The 20152-nt window shown below is 38.2% G+C and overlaps 1 protein-coding gene across 3 annotated transcripts in view; it reads right to left on the bottom strand.

Annotated features, from left to right (window-relative positions):
• Nucleotides 1-20152, bottom strand: part of LUZP2 (leucine zipper protein 2) — a 447757-nt gene that overhangs the window by 96463 nt on the left and 331142 nt on the right. For all 3 annotated transcript variants that reach the window (XM_033862645.2, XM_033862644.2, XM_073808718.1), the window contains exon 7: nt 13659-13721. In XM_033862645.2, the coding sequence (XP_033718536.1) occupies nt 13659-13721 (63 nt within the window). The remainder of the gene's footprint in view (nt 1-13658; nt 13722-20152) is intronic.

The raw sequence follows: 20152 nt of genomic DNA, 5'->3' as shown, positions 1-20152 counted from the left end.
GAAAAATGAAAAAAAAAAAAAGACAGAGACAAAAGAATAGGGACAGGACCTGCAACTCTGGGAGGGAGCTGTGAAGGAGGAAAAGTTTCCACACACTAGGAAGCCCCTTCGCGGGCGGAGACTGCGGGTGGCAGAGGGGGGAAGCTTCGGAGCCAGAGGTGAGCGCAGCAACAGGGGTGCGGAGGGCAAAGCGGAGAGATTCCCGCACAGAGGATCGGTGCCGACCAGCACTTACCAGCCTGAGAGGCTTGTTGGCTCATGCACTGTGGTGGGAGGGGGCTGGGAGCTGAGGCTCGGGCTTTGGAGGTCAGATCCCAGGGAGAGGACTGGGGTTGGCTGCAGGAACACAGCCTGAAGGGGGCTAGTGCACCACAAGTAGCCGAAGGGAGTCAGGGAAAAAGTCTGGACCTGCCGAAGAGGCAAGAGGCTATTGTTTCGGGGTGCGTAAGGAGAGGGTATTCCTTCCCTGTGTGCCCACAGAAGGCAGAGCACCGCCCAAGTGAGCTTCAGAAACGGGCGTGGGCCGCAGAAATCAGCTTGGACCCCAGAGATGGGCATGAAACGATAACGCTGCTGCTGCAGCCACCAAGAATCCTGTGTGCAAGCACAGGTCACTATCCACACCCCCCAGGAGCCTGTGCGGCCCACCACTGCTAGGGTCTTGTGATCCAGGGACAACTTCCCTGGGAGAACACACGGCGTGCCTCAGGCTGTTGCAATGTCATGTTGGCCTCTGCCACCGCAGGCTTGCCCCGCATTCCAATTATGACTACCGTACCCCTCCCTCCCCCCAGCCTGAGAGAGCAAGAGAGCCCTAATCAGCCGCTGCTTTAACCCTCTCCTGTCTGGGCAGGAACAGGTGCCTGAGGGCAACCTACATGCAGAGGCAGGGCCAAAACCAAAGCTGAACCCCAGGAGCTGTGCAAACAAAGAAGAGAAAGGGAAATCTCTCCGTGCAGCCTCGGGAGGTGCAGATTAAATCCCCATAATCAACTTGATGTACCCTGCATCTGCGGAATACCTGAATAGACAACGAATGTTCCCAAAATTGAGGCAGTGGACTTTGGGAGCAAAAGTAGACTTGGGATTAGCTGTCTGAGACTGATTTGTTTCTGATTTTTATATTTATCTTAGTTTAGTTTTTAGTGCTTGTTATCATTGGTAGATTTGTTTATTGGTTTTGTTGCTCTCTTCTTTTACTTTTTTATCTTTAAAAATTTTATTATTTTTTTATTATTTTATTTTACTTTATTTTATTTTTTTTTTCTTCATTTTTTTTTCTTCCTTTTATTCCTAGCTGTGTGGTTGGCAGGGTCTTGGTGCTCCAGCTGGGTGTCAGGCCTGAGCCTCCAAGGTGGGAGAGCCCAGTCCAGGGCTGGACCACCAGAGACCTCCCAGCCCCATGTAATATCAATTGCTGAGAGCTCTCCCAGAGATCTCCATCTCAACACTAACACCCAGCTCCACCCAACGGCCAGCAAGCTCCAGTGCTGGACTCCCTATGCCAAACAACTAGCAAGACAGGAACACAACCCAATGCATTATCAGAGAGGCTGCCTAAAATCATTCTAAGTTCACAGACACCCCAAAACACACCACCAGACATGGTCCTGCCCACCAGAAAGAAAGGATCCATTCTCACCCCAGAACACAGGTGCAAGTCCCCTCTACCAGGAAGTCTACACAAGCCATGGAACCAACCTCACCAACTGGGGGTAGACACCAAAAACAACGGGAGCTATGAACATTCACACTGTGAAAACAAGACCCCAAACACAGTAAGTTAAACAAAAGAGAAATATGCAGCAGATGAAGGAGCAAGGTAAAAACCCACCAGACCAAACAAATGAAGAGGAAATAGGCAGTCTACCTGAAAAAGAATTCAAAGTAATGATAGTAAAGATGATCCAAAATCTTGGAAATAGAATGGAGAAAATACAAGAAACGTTTAACAAGGGGCTAGAAGAACTAAAGAGCAAACAAACAATGATGAACAACACAAATACATGAAATTAAAAATTCTCTAGGAGTCATTAGCAGAATAACTGAGGCAGAAGAACGGAAAAGTGACCTAGAAGATAAAACAGTGGAAATAACTGCCGCAGAGCAGAATAAAGAAAAAAGAATGAAAAGAATTGAGGACAGTCTCAGAGACTTCTGGGACACCATTAAATGCACCAACATTTGAATTATAGGGGTCCCAGAAGAAAAAGGGAGAAAGGAAGGGTCTGAGAAAATATTTGAAGAGATTATAGTTGAAAACTTCCCTAACATGGGAAAGGAAATAGTCAATCAAGTCTAGGAAGCACAGAGAATCCCATACAGGAAAAATCCAAGGAGAAACACGCCAAGACACATATTAATCAAACTATCAAAAATTAAATACAAAGAAAAACTATTACAAGCAGCAAGGGAAAAACAACAAATAGAGTCTGTCATACAGAGTGAAGTAAGTCAGAAAGAGAAAAACAAATACCATATGCTAACACATATATATGGAATCTAAAAAAAAAAAAAGTGGTTCTGAAGAACCTAAGGTCAGGACAGGAATAAAGATGCAGAGGTAGAGAATGGACTTGAGGACACAGGGAGGGGGAAGGGCAAGCTGGGACAAAGTGAGAGAGTGGCATGGACATATATACACTACCAAATGTAAAATAGATGGCTAGTGGGAAGCAGCTGCATAGCACAGGGAGATCAGCTCGGTGCTTTATGACCACCTAGAGGGGTGGGATAGGGAGGGTGGGAGGGAGGCGCCAGAGGGAGGGGATATGGGGATATATGTATACGTATAGCTGATTCACTTTATTATACAGCAGAAACCAACACAATATTGTAAAGCAATTATGCTCCAATAAAGACATTAAAAAAAATAAAGTTAATTGTCTTCATTTTGATTCTCTGCAGAAAAATTCACACTTATGCCTTATTTCCTAACATTTCTTAGCCTTTAGACCATTTCTCTACAAAGACTTTGCAAATATATAACATTTATCATTTGCTACAATGGTAAGACACTGGTGAGCAAATACTGCAGAGTGTCCTTCTAGAGACTGAAGGCTGGCTATAGGCAAAATATTTAGAGCTTATTCAGGGATGGCAGATAGGTACCAACCATGACTGACTTTTAGGAGCTGCTTGGAATGAGGATGATGTCAAGCCTAGACCCAAGCTCAGTGGAAAATAACCCCATGACCCTTTAGCAAGGTATTGGATAGGCAGGCACAGGGTATGGGGTAGGGACACACAAAGATATTCACTTTTTAAAATGTATTTACAATATCTGGCTTAAATCACTTAACATGTTTTATTTTCCTATGGGAAAAGTCATAACTTTTTTTTCAAATCTCAAATTAATGATAAAATTTCATTAAAATGGTAAAATTTAAAAACATATTTAAAGTTATAAACATTTTCTAAAAATAATTTCTAACACAATCATCAGCCTGGCAGTTATAGAATACACCTCAGTTTTCTAATAAGTGAACAGAGTAGGAAAGAAAAAGACAGAAACTTGAAACAAGCACAGTATTCTCAATAACAACCAGAGAAAACTCTGCTTACCATTGCCTAAAAGTGCTTAGCATGGTAGAAGGTGAGGGCCAATATGTAAAGCAATGATTCCTAAACTGTTAAACTTTGGATAGGTATAGACCATTTGATAATCTGATAAATTATATAAGCTCCTCTCCAAGAAAAATGCCATATGTAAACCTATAAAAATATTCTGAGGAGTCAATATCTTCCTGAAATTCATCCATTGACTTCAAATCCCTTGCTAAAGTGTGAAGAAATCCTGGTGAAATGGGAAAAAAAAACAAAAACAAAAACAAATAAAACAACACTTTGCTCAGTGCCTGACAGATAACACGTGCTCAATCAATATTTTTTGAGAAATGAACAAACATGAAGTCAGGAAGCTTAGATTGAAGTTGTGTTATCATAGATAAGTCACTTTAAAGCTCTAGGCTTGGTTTCTTAAGAAATCTTGTACTTTTAGTGATTTTCAGTATTTGGAATATTCTCAACATTTTCAGAGAAAAATTAATGTTTAATAAATTTAAATTTGCTATGACTTCTGATAAGAAGCATGTCCTTTTAAAACCTGCATATATACTCCATTATCTGGTAAATAATAAGAAAATAAGTGAGGCTAGTTGGCTTTTGTGCTTTAAAACATGGAAGGAGCAAGCCTGAAAAGTTGGGTTGATTTGGACAAGGTCAGTTAAATTTCTCCTGTTTCTTACCACAGAACATACCTCTATACTATAGTTTTAAAAACGAGTAGGTTAGATAATAATAATAATATAGGGAGTCAGAAAAAAAAAAAACTCTGTTTCAAGCAGTTGCAAATTCTAAACTGAAAACAGCCTATTTTTGTACTGAAAATGCTTGTTTTTTAAGCAAATGCATTGAATATTAGTTACCAACAGATTATTTTTTACATCAACAAGTTATATTTCCAGCTAAGCATATTTGTCCTTTTAATCTTTGAATTAGTACAGTAGAAAATATTTCTGAAAAGTATAATCCATAGATTCCCCCTAAGAAGCAAAGTAGAAATATAACTGAAAAATGTGATATAGTGGAGTCACAGGACTTAGATTAGAATAAAACTCTGCCACTTACTAGTTCTATGATTTCAGATAAGTCTTTTACCTTCTCTAGGCCTTGTTTTTCTGATACACGCTAAGGTGACAGTATCAGCTGCCCTGACTGACTCATAAAATTATTTTGAGGCACAAATGAATGTGTTTTGAAAATTAAAGTTTGTTAAATCATGGAAGAAAATAAAATCAGTACCCCCTTTAACCTCTCCTGTAAGGTGTCTATATTTTTAAGGCCAAAACTCACTTAACTGGAGATAAATTGACACATACCAAATGAGTGGCACTGAAAATGCTTTTGCTCATTAAAAAAAAATGGTTTAACACATGGATGAGATAAATGTAAGTTAATGAAAGACAGATGCACAAAAATTATCTTAATTTATACAAGGGTTTAAAAATTAAGTGACAACTGCTTCACAAAATTCCTTTATAGAAGACTCAAATCATCAGAAAATAATCTGACACTTGTTGGATCCATACTTGGGAATTCATGTGGCAATATTCCTGTTTTCAGAAGCAGATACCAGTTGAACACATCTGGTTTCTAGAGAAAATACCAATGAGAACACATGCCATTTTGATGTCAGAGTTTCAAAATGAGTGTTATCTGGTCTATCACCAAACGCGGCAGAATAATTGTCAGAATTTTGATACAGTGGTATAACTATGCTATAGAAATAGTTATCAAAGGAATAACTATAAATTTCTGTCAAATATACTTGAGCCAAGAAACTCTAAGTCAGTTCAATTTTAAATAAATAACTAAATAAATATTAAAATAAATAAAATAGTGATGGTTTCAATCTGTTAATAAATTAGCTTCGCAAATAAATATTTTGGTGGCCTGGAGTAATTTCAAACTTCTCAAGGCCTCAATACCCTTATGGTAAAATGGATTCTACAACTTCTCCTCTCTGTCTCATGGAGATTGTAGTGAGGATCAAATGAAATAATGTACATCACAGCACTGGGTACAGTATAAAATGCTAAATACATATAAGGCTTTATTTTTATTGATAGGCTATAAACTTCATGTAGGCAGTAATTTAAATAATTCATTATTGTATTTGAAACACTGAATAACATATAGTTTTTATGAAGTTGGTTTTATTGAATAACTAATAGAAATAGTTGCAATATCGGTATCCCTCACTGGAAATCTAATATGTCATAGTTCTTTTCATAAAACAGCTAGATGCATCCAAATAGAATGTCTCAGAAGATTGGAACGCAGGGAAAAAGATGGATACTGGGACCAAAAACGTCTATGCATTTGAAGGTCAGGACATCGGCAAAGATTTTGCAAGTACCAGAGGACAAAGCAAGATGGATTATTCAATATGTGCTACAACTAGTAAGCAATAGAAAGATGGTCAGGAGTTTAGAGAGTGAAGAACAGACAAATAACAAAATGAAGAGCCAGTCACCAGGGAGACCACAGGAAGTAAGAGAAAGAAAGATAAAGAAAGAAAAAAAAAAGGCAGGGGAGAGGATTAGACCCAGACTGTGAACATGAATGTATATGATAGATGTAAATCCTTTCTCAGTTATACACAATATCTACTCTATTGATGACCTTGGACCATTAACTTTTTGGCCTCACTTTACACACACACACGTCCCCCCCAATACACACATCATGTGTGTATATACATATACGCACACAAATACTCAATGCATCATACGTATATACCTAAGTTGTTTTGAGGAGTAAGCATGTTTAGTGCTCAATATATATCAGTTGTTATCATTACTAGAGATTTTTTAATTCTACAGATTCAAGGTTACATATCTAGAATGAAGCAATAAAAATTTTTTAAAGAAACACATTCTTTGGGCATATTTACCATCAACATATCATGTATCATTTTCTGTATATGTACTATAAACACAATATTAAATGAGGATTGATGTGATACTTATGATGCTCTTTAAAGAGACCAAATGTTAGCAACATGACATGTGGAACAGAACCTTCAGCAAAGGCATAAATATATTGGTCTCCACACAGGAAAAGTCAGTCCAGGAAGCTGTCATGGCCAAAATATACGTTCAAAAGGCTTCCCACCCAGAATGTATCTATTCTTTAGCCTATAGAACATGAAAGTGAGTTCAGAGATAATTTCCATTTAAACTCAGTAACGTCTCCTTCTGAAAATCTGGTATCAAAACTCAAACAGTCTCGCATTCCCTACCTCCATAGGCAAGTTGATAAATTTAATTTTTGGTGTCTAGGGAGCATTACGTAAATTGTTTTGAAGTGACCAAAACAACAACAAAAAAGTACGTAAGTGAAATTGAGTGGCTTACGTTTTAAAATAAATGTTTAAGCTGCCCAGTAATCATATTTAGGGCAAATTAAAACAGTAATTTTCATTTTATAATTTCTCAAACAACAAAGTTTGTTACTGCTTTACTGCATGTATTATTTAGTTAATTACTGCGATGAACTGAATTGTGTCTCCCCCCAAACTCATAAGTTGAAAGCCTACCCCCTAATGTGACTTTACTAGAAGATGGGGCCTATAAGGAGGTAATTAAGGTTAAATGAGGTCCTAAGGGTGGGACCCTGATATTGTAGGATTAGTGTCCTTATAAGGAGAGACATAAGTGAGCTCACTAGTTCTCCTCCGTGTGAGGACACAGTGGGAAGGTGGCTGCTGCTAACCAGGAAGAGGGCTCTCACTAGAAACCAAACCCTGCCAGACTTGATCTCAGACTTTCCAGCCTCCAGACTGTGAGAAAATAAATTTCTGTTGTTTAAGCCACTGGGTCCATGGTATTTTTTTATGTCAGCCTGAGCAGACTAACATATTTATTTACCTATTCATTTATTCTTGTTTCTTTAATGAGAATACCCAGTTCTCTGGGTATTCCTAAAGTCTTAATTAAACACAACATTTTTTTTTTTTCTTACTACACTGATGGGTAGTCAACTGTTATAATTTTCTTAAGAAAGTTGACCTCAGCAAGATGAAGGACTAGGAGATCCCAACACTTTTCTCCTCCTCTCAAAAAACCCAGCAAAAATAGTAAAGGAACTATAAGCTGATGAAAATATCTCAGGAAAAGCTCTAGACTACAATGAGGAAGTAGCAAAAACACTGTAGAGCTCAAAAACTGATGATGGTTGCATAGAAAAGCATAGGAAGCATTTTACCTTCAGCACTCCATCTCCCAGTCTAGAGCAGCTTAGTGCCAGGAGGGGTCCCCACAGAAGAACTTCACCGCATAGGTAAAAGGAGAGCAGGAGAACCCCTGCAAGCCTCACCACTGTGGATTCGTATCATTTTCACCAACACTGATCCTGATGATGGAGCATCTCAGAGTCTCTGCTGCTGAATCTCCTCCCCAGGGCTGGGGCTATTGTTGCATGAGACCTGCCCTCAAAGGCCCCCAGGAGCCATTCTCTGGGATTGGGATGCCCCAGCATGTTGCCTCATATGAGACCAGAGCTGCTATACTGCTCTGAGATCTGCCTCGCTGGGTTCTCAGTTCCCAGCTCTCACTCATCATTTCTGGGGACTGGCTGACTGATGCTGAGTCCCACCCCAGGGTCCCAGGTCATAGCTCTGACCTGTTAGTGCCAGGGCTATGCTGCTGCTGGTCTGAGCCCCATCCTCTAGGTCCAACACAGATTTAATGGACCACCACCAGGGATATGTTACTGCTCTTCTGTGACTGCCCCCTGGGGCCAAAGTTGGGACTTTGTTCCATCATCCCAAGACTGTGCTGCTACTGTACCCTGACCCCAAGCCATTGCACACCCTACCACCCCAGGGTCCATGCTGCTGCTGTATCCTCCCTGCCTACCCCCAATCTGAGTCACTGTGGAGAGTCCCAGAGACTCAGACTACAGTTCCCCAGAGATCTGCAGATACTTACACAATGGACTCCAATGCCATTGCTGCACAAGTGTACCTGTGCCTCAGGATCCTGGTACTGTTGTAGTTCCACATACATCTGATCCTAGGACTCTGGCTCCACTACTTCTCTGAGTGCCAGCACACCAGACCAGCCAATAAGAGGGATCAGCTTGGCTAGAACGTGTTCTCACAAGTGAAAAAGGAGAATAGGAGAATCTCAGCAGTCTTTGCCACTCAGGAAGACAATAACCTTAGCCACCACCACCAACCACAGGACCTCGGCCGTCTTGAGCACAGTGGACCCCTATAGTCTGTGCTAACATTGACCTCAGCTGATGGAGCTGCATGGAGACTATTCTGCTGTGCTCTTTCAGGAATAAAAGGTACCCTCACAACCACATTTGGGGAAAGTCTTTCCTTACCAAAGCCAGGCCATTTGTGACAACCTAAGTGAAATAAGCCAGACAGAGAAAGAAAATACTGTATGTTGTCACTTATATGTGGAATCTTCAAAAAAATAAAAGGCTGATTTTATAGGAACAAAGAATTGAATGGTGTCTGCAAGGAGCAGAGAGGAGGGAAATGATGTGACGGATGTCAAAGTGTACAAATTTGCATTTATAAGAAGAATAAGTTCTGAGGATCAAATGTATAGCATGGTGACTGTGGTTAATAATGGGGTATTTATCATTCAAAATTGCTGAGAGTAGATCTAAATCTTTCTCACTACACACACAAATAGTTAACTACGTGAGGTGAGGGATGTGTTCATTATTTTGATCTTGGTAATCGTTCCACAATGTATTTGTACATCAAATCGTCATGCTGTACACTTTAAATATATATGATTATATTTGTCAGTTATTCCTCATTCAAGTTAAAAAATCCAAACTCCAAAAATAACGTCTATTAGGTTTCAATAACGTTAAAATTTTTCAATAATTTTAGTGAATTACTTTATAGTTACATACACATTCAATAAAAAACTACACTTTGAGATAAAAATAAGAACACATTTTTCATCAGAGCGTTAATTAGAATCATCATACACACACTTTTTTAACTTTTTATTTTATATTGGAGTATAGTTGATTAAAAATGGTGTGCTAGTTTCAGGTGTACAGCAAAGTGATACAGTTATACATATATGTGGATCTATTCTTTTTCAAGTTCTTTTCCCATTTAGGTTGTTACATAATATTGAGCAGCATTCCCTGTGCTATACAGTAGGTCCTTGTTGGTTATGCATTTTTAAATACAGCAGTGTGTACATGTCAATCTCAAACTCCCTAACTATCTCTCCCCTGCCACCCTTGCCCCTGGTAATCATACGTTTGTCCTCTAAGTCTATGAGTCTATTCCTGTTTTGTAAATAAGTTCATTTGTATCACTTTTTTTAGAGTCCACATATAAGCGATAACATACAATATTTGTCTTTCTCTATCTGACTTACTTCACTCAGTATGACAATCTCTAGGTCCATCCATGTTGCTGCAAATGGCATTATTTCATTCTTTTTAATGGCTGAGTAATATTCCATTGTATATATGTGCCACATCTTCTCTATCCACATATATTCATAAGGAAAAAATTCACTTTTGGCACACATATCATAAAATTACACTTTTAAATTTTTATGAAGAAATTATAACTAAAGGATACTTTTATGTTTTAAAAAAGCAGAATATATATAATATATAATCTATATTAACATACATATGTTAATCACAAAGCAGATTACGCCTAATACAAAAGGAACTAAACAGAAATACAAAATATTTCAAAACATTGAGTGTGCTCCAAGTGATGGGATTTTAAGTGTTTTTTTTTTTTTTTTTTGGCCTTATACATTTAGACATGTTTTGAAATTGTTCTATACTGAAAAAATAATTCTTCTGAAATTAAAAAAAAATAAGTATATGTAAAAGTAAAATAGAGGAGCAAAATGGAGGGTAGGTATTTCAGAGAATATCAACTCCAAATTGAATCAAGGAAGATAAAAAGTAACTCAAGTCCTGGGCAAATAACAATCCGCAGGGCCTCAATTCTTTCCTTAGTACAGAATGTTTACTGCGGCTGGCAGCCTTCCCTAATCAAAAGCCAGCTCTCAGACATTAATAAGGACACTGAATTTATCAGTATGTCTTGCAATTGTCAGCACATGCCATTATTTTTAAGATAAATTCACGTGCTTTAGCGGCAGGCATTGCTCCTTCAAAGATTATCTTCACTAAAAGCCATCAAATCTATTCAAAACTGAATAGATTCTCAGGAAACTACTTTCAGGGAAATAAAATATTTTGCTACTTATCTCAGGATTCAGCAAGTTATTGCCAAAAATATTTGTGGACTCATTTTAATAGGTGCATGGATGGATTCCTGTGGTCACAGACATTAGCTTCTACTCTCTACTGCCCTGACCTATCTATTTATGTATCCATGTACATACGTATGTATGTATGTATGTATGTATTCATTCATTTATTTAACATATGTTTATACAATACCTAAAATGTGCACTGTTGATATAAAACTAAGCAAATGAGATGATATAAATGTAAGTTGTCATCAAGATGAGTGGATGAGTACATTATAGCAGAAATTTTTGGTTGCCTCTCCATTAACAATTAGATTTCTTTACTTCTAAAAAGAAGCAACCTTTCACAGTAGAAGCTGAAAACACTAAAGTCTCACTTTTGCATAGGGTCATGCCCAAGTTTGGGGAGACTTCTCAAAAAATGTTCCTCCTTTACAAAAATTATGACACTCAAGGACAAGCGTCTCCCCCCGCACCCTTTTCTTTGACTTTGTACACAGGTATATAGCTCTTTAGACACTATCACTATATAATGAGGAATCAAAGCTTAGAACAAGTCAGTTATGTGAGGATCATGATATGAAAAAGTCTGAAACACAAACAAACAAAAAACTCTGGGTCCTTGTTGACATTGTTTAGCTACTGAATAAGTTAATTTAATTACTAAAGTTGCCATGCTTCTAGATCTCATGTTATTGGAGTTAATAAAAATTAAACAGTGTTTTGGGGAGAGAATATGGGAAGACATCCTAATATGTGCAACTTCATGGTCTATTCATACACAATTCACTTGATTTCATATAAAAGTGCTCTTCTCAAAGTGGCCTAAAATAACAAGGCTTACGAATAATGTCTCATTTTTTCAAATAATACAGATATGCAACAAATCTTAATTTTGGTAATTTCTGAAAGTTGATAAATTACTAATCTATATTTAACAACTGTCATATTACAAAGAAGTAAATCATGGAAAATTATTGGATCTCATTCTTTTCTCCCGACTTTTCTTTCTATAACTCTTCAATTTGAGAAATGAAATTCAAAAAATTTAAAAAGCCTCATATGATCTTCTATCTTTACATAAATCTCCCAGCCTAATACCTAAAAGTTATCAGCTCTAGGGAGCTTGGAATTCTCTTATTATATTCCTGATCTTATTAAGTTAACCAAATCAGAGAACTAGACATTTCTTTGCAAATATGAACACACACACACACACACACTAGGTTTTTTGGGTTTTTTTTTTTTTGCCAATTTCAATTATTTGTTATTGATGACTGCAAAAAGCTAAGGCCAAGCTGAATGTAAAAGTTAAGATACCCTGAGCTTAAGAGTCTCAGTATGAAAGATTGAAGGTACACAGGCAAATATCTTGGATTTTATACTTTTATCTTATCTATTTATCACATGCAATGAGCAGTGCTGAGAGTCAGTAAGCATTAATGAGAATAAATTCAAAGTTTTCTTGGTGTGCTGGAGAATATCTTGTTATAGATGAGATTAAAGGAATGGCAGGAAGCATATTTATGAAAGACTAAATGGCAAAATGTGTCCAGATTCATGACTTGCATGGAATAAGGATTTAATAGATATTGGTTTACATAACAGGAACACCTTCCCATGATTCTAAGCCAAAAATAAATGTGTCAAATAAGAGAAGTCATTTCTTACTGTTTTAATCAGAAAAATTAAAGGATTTTCCAACCATTAGATAACACGAAGAATTTTCTGTACTTTAAACCTGATATTCATAGATTGGGATGATCATTGTAGTGAACACATTTTTGAAAAATAGATATTATGCACAAAGTAATTTGCACTTATTTATTAAACAAATTATTATTCCTACTACTAAGAGCCTAATACTCTATCACTCTACTGCATTTGGGAACGCAGATGGCACAATTAAAGGCACCTGCTTCTATCTCCTCTGCTCAACGGAGATAAAAGAAAATATCTCTATTAGTTTCTTCTTGCTACTATAACAAACTACCATGAACTAAGTGGCTTAAACAACAACACAATTTATTCTCTTTTTGTTCTGAAAGTCAGAAGTTTGAAATGAATTTTATGGAGCAAAATCAAGGTGTTGAAAGGGCTGTTTTTTCTGGAGGCTATAGGGGAAAAATCCTTTACATTGTCTTTCCGCCCCCAGCTTCCATGGTTACATAATCTTCTTTTTACTTAGGCAGTTCTGTCTTACTCCTATTAAAAACTTGTGCGATTATACTAGATAACTTGGGATAATCTTCCCATCTTAAGATCCTTAACTGAATCACCTCTTCAAATTCTCCTTTGCCATAAAATATAACATTCACGGGTTCCGGGGATTAGGAAGTGGATATATTTGGGAGGCCATTAGTCAGTCAACCATAACCATAGTCTGTGATAGATGTCTACCTATACATAGGCATTGATAGGCTTATAAAGTATCAATAACCAAAATCAATCAACCATGATTAAACATGAAGACTATTATAAGAAGATTTATATAGGCATCTCTGGAAGTCAAGAATGTAAGTCACCAGTGGACCTCATCTGTGGACACTTGTTCAGTATATGCTCTCCTTAATGTAAATATTCTGAAAGACATGCCTCAATGTTGAATTAAAGTAATTGAAGCTTACAAAGGGACTTTAAACACTTTGGAATGAAGCCTGCCTTTGATTAAGAATGCACCTAGGAAACCATAACTGTATTTATCTCCACTAATTAAGTACGCAATAAAATGAACAAACCTTCAATTCAGTCAAATACAATTTAATTCCTGTGAAAATCTGGAAATTAAATTTAAGCTAAATGATATTTTAGATAGTTTAGGTATTGAGCTAGCCAGTTGGAGGGGGTAGGGAGGAAGATGCTTACCTTAAATAATAAATCCTTCTTCCCATAACGAAGCTCCTTCAGCTGGGCTTGGATTTTTTTTGACTGTAAAAAAAAAAAAAAAAAAAGGATTAATGACTTAATTTCATTTATATTTTCAAACTTGAAGATTAAAATTCTTTTAAACTGCATAAGAATGAATTTTGCAGCCAAAGTAAAAAGAGCTCAACTAGTTTGGAAATGGTTTAGTCAGTTTGGGAAACTGTTTGGCAGTTTCTTATAAATATAAATTATACAGAAATTCTTTCTAGGTATTTACCTAAGAGAAATTATAATATATACATAAATGTTTACAGTATATTTATTCATAATAGTCAAAAGCTGGAAATATCCCACATGTCCATTAACTGATGAATAGTAAACAAATTATGGTACATCCGTGAAATGAAATACCAAAATACGGTTAGGCGTTTCTTAAAATAAATTAAGTCTGAAACGTAACAATATAGATGTATTTCAAATGTATTAGAGTATGTGAAAGAATCCAGTCACAAAAAGCTATATTTTGTATAATACCATATATATGATATTCTAGAAAAGACAAAAGACTAGGGACATAAATCAGGTTGGTAGTTGACGTGGACTGGGGGTTGGTGGTAGAGATTATAAAATATCAGGTGGGAACTTTGTAGGTGATGAAAATATCCTCTATCCTGAATACTGATCAAACCCATTAAAGTATATATGATGAATTCTATGTAAATTACATCTCAGTAAAATTCTATGTAAATTATATCTCAATAAAATTTAATTTTAAAAGTTGCTGGCCATAACAGTTACATGTAAAAAATGAAACTGAACATTTTCTAGCACCATATACAAAAGTAAACTCAAGATGGATTAAAGACATAAATATAAGAATGGATACTATAAAACTCCTAGAGCAAAACATAGGCAGGACATAAATCATTGTAATAATTTTTTGGATCCATCTCCTAAAGCAAAGGTAACAAAAGCAGAAATAAACAAATGAGACCTAATTAAACTTAAAAGCTTTTGCACAGCAAAGGAAACCAACCACAAAACTATAAGACAACCTATTGAATGGAAGAAGATATTTGCAAACGATATGACTGATAAGGGGTTAATATCCAACATATACAAATAGCTCATACAACTCAACATCAAACAACAAAAAAAACAACCTTGTTAAAAAATGGGCAGAAGACTAATGAGAACCTACTGTATAGCACAGGGAACTCTACTCAATGCTGTGTGGTGACCTAATGGGAAGGAAATCTAAAAAAGCAGGGGTATGTGTATAACTGATTCACTTTGCTGTAGAGCAGAAAATAACACAACATTGTAAAGCAACTATACTCCAATAAAAAGTTTTTAAATAAAGGGCAGAAGAATTGAATAGACCCTTTTCCAAAGAGGAAATGCAGATGGCCAACAGGCACGTGAAAAGATGCTCAACACTGCTAATCATCAAGGACATGCAAATCAAAACCAGAAAGAGATATCACCTCACACCTGTCTGAATGGCCATCATCAAAAAGTCTACAAATAACAAATGTTGGCAAGGATGTGGAGAAAAGAGAACCCTAGTACACTGTTGCTGGTATTTTAAGTTGGTGCAGCTACTACGGAAAACAATGTGGCGCTTACTCAAACAACTAAAAATAGAACTACCATATGACCCAGCAATCCCACTGTTGGGTATATATTTGAAGAAAATAAAAACACTAATTTAAAAAGATATATGCACTCCAATGTTCATAGCAGCATTACTTCAATAGCCAAGATATGGAAGCAACTTAAGTGTCCATCAACAGATGAATGGATAAAAAGAATGTGGTATAAATATATATAATGAAACATTATTCGGCCATAAAAAAGAATTAAATTTTGCCATTTGCAATATGGTGGATGGACCTAGAGGGTATTATGCTTAGTGAAATAAGTCAGACAGAGAAAGACAAATACTCTATGTTATCACATATGTGGAATCTAAAAAACAAAACAAATCTAAATAACAAACAGAAACAGACTCATAGATATAGAGAACAAACTAGCAGTTACCAATGGGGAGGAGGAGGTAGGGAAGGGCAAGACAGGTGTATGGGATTAAGAGTTACCAAATACCATGCATAAAATAAATAAGCAAAAAGGATATATTATACAGAACAGGCAAATATAGCCATTATTTTGTAATAATTTTAAATGAAGTATAATCTATAAAAATATTGAATCCCTATGCTGCACACCTGAAACTAATATAATATTGGAAATCAACTATACCTCAATAAAAAACAAAAGAGGAGAGTAGAATAAATCAAGTACACCTTCAGTTTAGATGTAGGATTTAATACAGTATTAATTTCTTGGCTATTTTTTGAACTTAGCTTTAAAAACATGTATCTTGTAATAAAATGGTTGCCAGACTTTAATGTGCACAAGAATCACCTGGAGGGCTTCTTTTTTGGCTCAGCAGCCATGGCTCACCGGCCTAGCCGCTCTGCGGCATGTGGGACCTTCCCGGACCGGGGCACGAACCTGTGTCCCCTGCACTTGCAGGCGGACTCTCAACCACTGCACCACCAGGGAAGCCCCTGGAAGGCTTCCTAAAACACAGAGTAAGTCAATGAAACTATTCTATACGATACTGTAAGGGTGGTTATATGTTATACGTTTGTCAAACTCTATAGAATGTAAACAACTAAGAATGAAACCTAAACTCAACTAGGGACTCTGGGTGATGATGATGTGTCAATGCAGTTTCATCGATTATAGCAGATTTACTGCTCTGGTGGAGGATGCTGCTAATGGGGGGCTGTGTGGAGGCAGAGAGTACCTGGGAGCTCTCCGAACTTTCAGCTCAATTTTGCTGTGAACCTAAAGCTTCTCTAAAAACAGAAAATCTATTTAAAAAACAAAAAATAGAGGAGGAGCTTCAAGATGGCAGAAGAGTAAGACACGGAGATCACCTTCTTCCCCACAAATACATCAGAAATACATCTACATATGGAACTGATCCTATAAAACACCTACTGAACGCTGGCAGAAGACCTCAGACCTCCCAAAAGGCAAGAAACTCCCCACGTACCTGAGGAGGGCAAAAGAAAAATGAAAAAACACACACAAAAGAATAGGGACGGGACCTGCACCAGTGTGTCCCTGCACAGCAGGAGCTGTGAAGGAGGAAAGGTTTCCACACACTAGGAAGCCCCTTCGCGGGCGGAGACTGCGGGTGGCGGGGCGGGGGGAAGCTTCGGAGCCACGGAGGAGAGCACAGCAACAGGGGTGCGGAGGGCAAAGCAGACAGATTCCTGCACAGAGGATCAGTGCTGACCAGCACTCACCAGCCCGAGAGGCTTGTCTGCTCACCCACAGGGACGTGCTGGGGCTGGGAGCTGAGGCTCGGGCTTCAGTCGGATCCCAGGGAGAGGACTGGGGTTGGCGGCATGAACACAGCCTGAAGGGGTTAGTGCGCCACGGCTAGCCGGGAGTGTGCCCGAGAAAAGGTCTGGACCTGCAGAAGAGGCAAGAGACTTTTTCTTCCCTCTTTGTTTCCTGATGCGCGAGGAGAGGGGATTAAGACCGCTGCTTAAAGGAGCTCCAGAGACGGGCGTGAGCTGCGGCTAACAGCACGGACCCCAGAGATGGGCATGAGACGCTAAGGCTGCTGCTGCCGCCACCAAGAAGCCTGTGTGCGAGCACAGGTCACTATCCACACCTCCCCTCCCGGGAGCCTGTGCAGCCCGCCACTGCCAGGGTCACGTGATACAGGGACAACGTCCCGGGAGAACGCACGGCATGCCTCAGGCTGGTGCAATGTCACGCCGGCCTCTGCCGCCACAGGCTCGCCACGCATCCGCACCCCTTCATCCCCCCGGCCTGAGTGAGCCAGAGACCCCGAATCACCTGCTCCTTTTTAACCCCGTCCTGTCTGAGCAAAGAACACACGCCCTCAGGTGACCTACATGCAGAGGGGGGTCCAAATCCAAAGCTGAACCCGGGGAGCTGTGTGAACAAAGAAGAGAAAGGGAAATTTCTCCCAGCAGCCTCAGGAGCAGCAGATTAAATCTCCACAATCAATGTGATGTAACCTGCATTTGTGGAATACCTGAATAGACAACAAATTATCCCAAATTGAGGAGGTGGACTTTGGGAGCAACTATATATATATATATATATATATATATATATATATATATATATATATATACACACATGTATATATATATATTTTTTTCCCCTTTTTCTCTTTTTAGGAGTGTGTATGTGTAGGCTTCTGTTTCTGATTTTGTCTGTATAACTTCACTTTTACCATTTTTCCTAGGGTTCTGTCTGTCTGGCTTTATTTTCGTAGTTTTTTTTTTTTTTTTTTTTTTTTTTTGCGGTACACAGGCTTTTGCGGAGCACAGGCTCCGGACGGGCAGGCTCAGCCGCCATGGCTCAAGGGCCTAGCCACTCCACAGCATGTGGGATCATCCTGGACTGGGGCACAAACCTGTGTCCCCTGCATCAGCAGGTGGACTCTCAACCACTGTGCCACCAGGGAAGCCCCTTTCTTTTTTAGTATAGATTTTAGTACTAGATTTTAGTATCATCGGTGGATTAGTTTTTTGGTTTGGTTGCTCTCTTCTTTATTTCATTCTTTTTTTTTATTACTTAAAAAACATTTTTTTTAATAATTAGTTTTTATTTTATTTTATCTTCTTCTTTCTTTCTTTCTTTTTTTTCTCCCTTTTATTCTGAGCTATGTGGATGACAGGCTCTTGGTGCTCCAGCCAGGCATAAGGGCTGTTTCTCAGAGGTGGGAGAGCTAAGTTCAGGACACTGGTTCACAAGAGACCTCCCAGTTCCATGTAATATCAAACAGTGAAAATTTCCTCGAGATCTCCATCTCGATGCCAAGACCCAGCTCCAATCAATGACAAGCAAGCTAAGGTGCTGGACACCCTATGCCAAACAACTAGCAAGACAGGAATACAACCCCATCCACTAGCAGAGAGGCTGCCTAAAATCATAATAAGGCCACAGACACCCCAAAACACACCACCAGACGTGGACCTGCCCACCAGAAAGACAAGATCCAGCCTCATCCACCAGAACACAGGCACTAGTCTCCTCCACCAGAAAGCCTACACAACCACTGAACCAACCTTAGCCACTGGGGACAGACACCAAAAACAACAGGAAGTACAAACCTGCACCCTGCGAAAAGGAGCCCCCCAAACAGTAAGTTAAGCAAAATGAGAAGACAAAGAAATACACAGCAGATGAAGGAGCAAGGCAAAAACCCATGAGACCCAACAAATGAAGAGGAAATAGGCAGGCTACCCGAAAAAGAATTCAGAATAATGATAGTAAAGATGATCCAAAATCTTGGAAATAGAATTGAGAAAATACAAGAAACGTTTAACAAGGATATAGACGAACTAAAGAGCAAACAAACAATGATGAACAACACAATAAATGAAATTTAAAATTCTCTAGAAGGGATTAAAAGCAGAATAACTGAGGCAGAAGAACGGATGAGTGACCTTGAAGATAAAATAGTGGAAAAAAATATCACAGAGCAGAATAAAGAATAAAAGAATGAAAATAATTGAGGACAGTCCCAGAGACACCTGGGAAAACATTATACACATGAACATTCAAAATATAGGGGTCCCAGAAGAAGAAGAGAAAGAGAAAGGGACTGAGAAAATATTGAAAAGATTATAGTGGAAAACTTCTGTAATATGGGAAAGGAAATAGCTAATCAATCTAGGAAGCACAGGGAGTCCCATTAAGGATAAACACAAGGAGAAAAACACCAAGACACATATTAATCAAACTATCAAAAATTAAATACAGAGAAAAAGTATTAAAAACAGCAAGGAAAAAACAAAAAACATGCAAAGGAATCCCCATAAGGTTAACAGCTGATTTTTCAGCAGAAACTCTGCAAGGCAGAAGGGAGTGACAGGACATATTTAAAGGGATGAAGGAGAAAAATCTACAACCAAGATTACTCTAACCAACAAAGATCTCATTCAGACTTGATGGAGAAATTAAAAACTTTACAGACAAGCAAAAACTAAGAGAATTCAGCACCACCAAACCACCTTTACAACAAATGCTAAAGGAACTTCTCTAGGCAGGAAACACAAGAGAAGGAAAAGACCTACAATAACAAACCCAGAACAATTAAGAAAATGGGAATAGGAACATACATATCGATAACTACATTAAATGTAAATGGATTAAATGCTCCAAATAAAAGACATAGACTGGCTGAATGGATACAAAAACAAGACCCATATATATACTGTCTACAAGAGACCCACTTCAGACCTAAGGACACATACAGACTGAAAGTGAGGGGATGGAAAAGGATATTCCATGCAAATGGAAATCAAAAGAAAGCTGGAGTAGCAATTCTCAAATCAGACAAACTAGACTTTAAAATAAAGACTACTACAAGAGACAAAGAAGGACACTACATAATGATCAAGAGATCAACCCAGGAAGAAGATATAACA

Source organism: Tursiops truncatus, chromosome 8 (genome assembly GCF_011762595.2).
Source record: "Tursiops truncatus isolate mTurTru1 chromosome 8, mTurTru1.mat.Y, whole genome shotgun sequence".
NCBI classification, from domain to species: Eukaryota; Metazoa; Chordata; class Mammalia; order Artiodactyla; family Delphinidae; genus Tursiops; species Tursiops truncatus.
The sequence above is the reverse complement of the archived record's forward strand: the minus strand, read 5'-3'. Positions and strand labels throughout refer to the sequence as shown.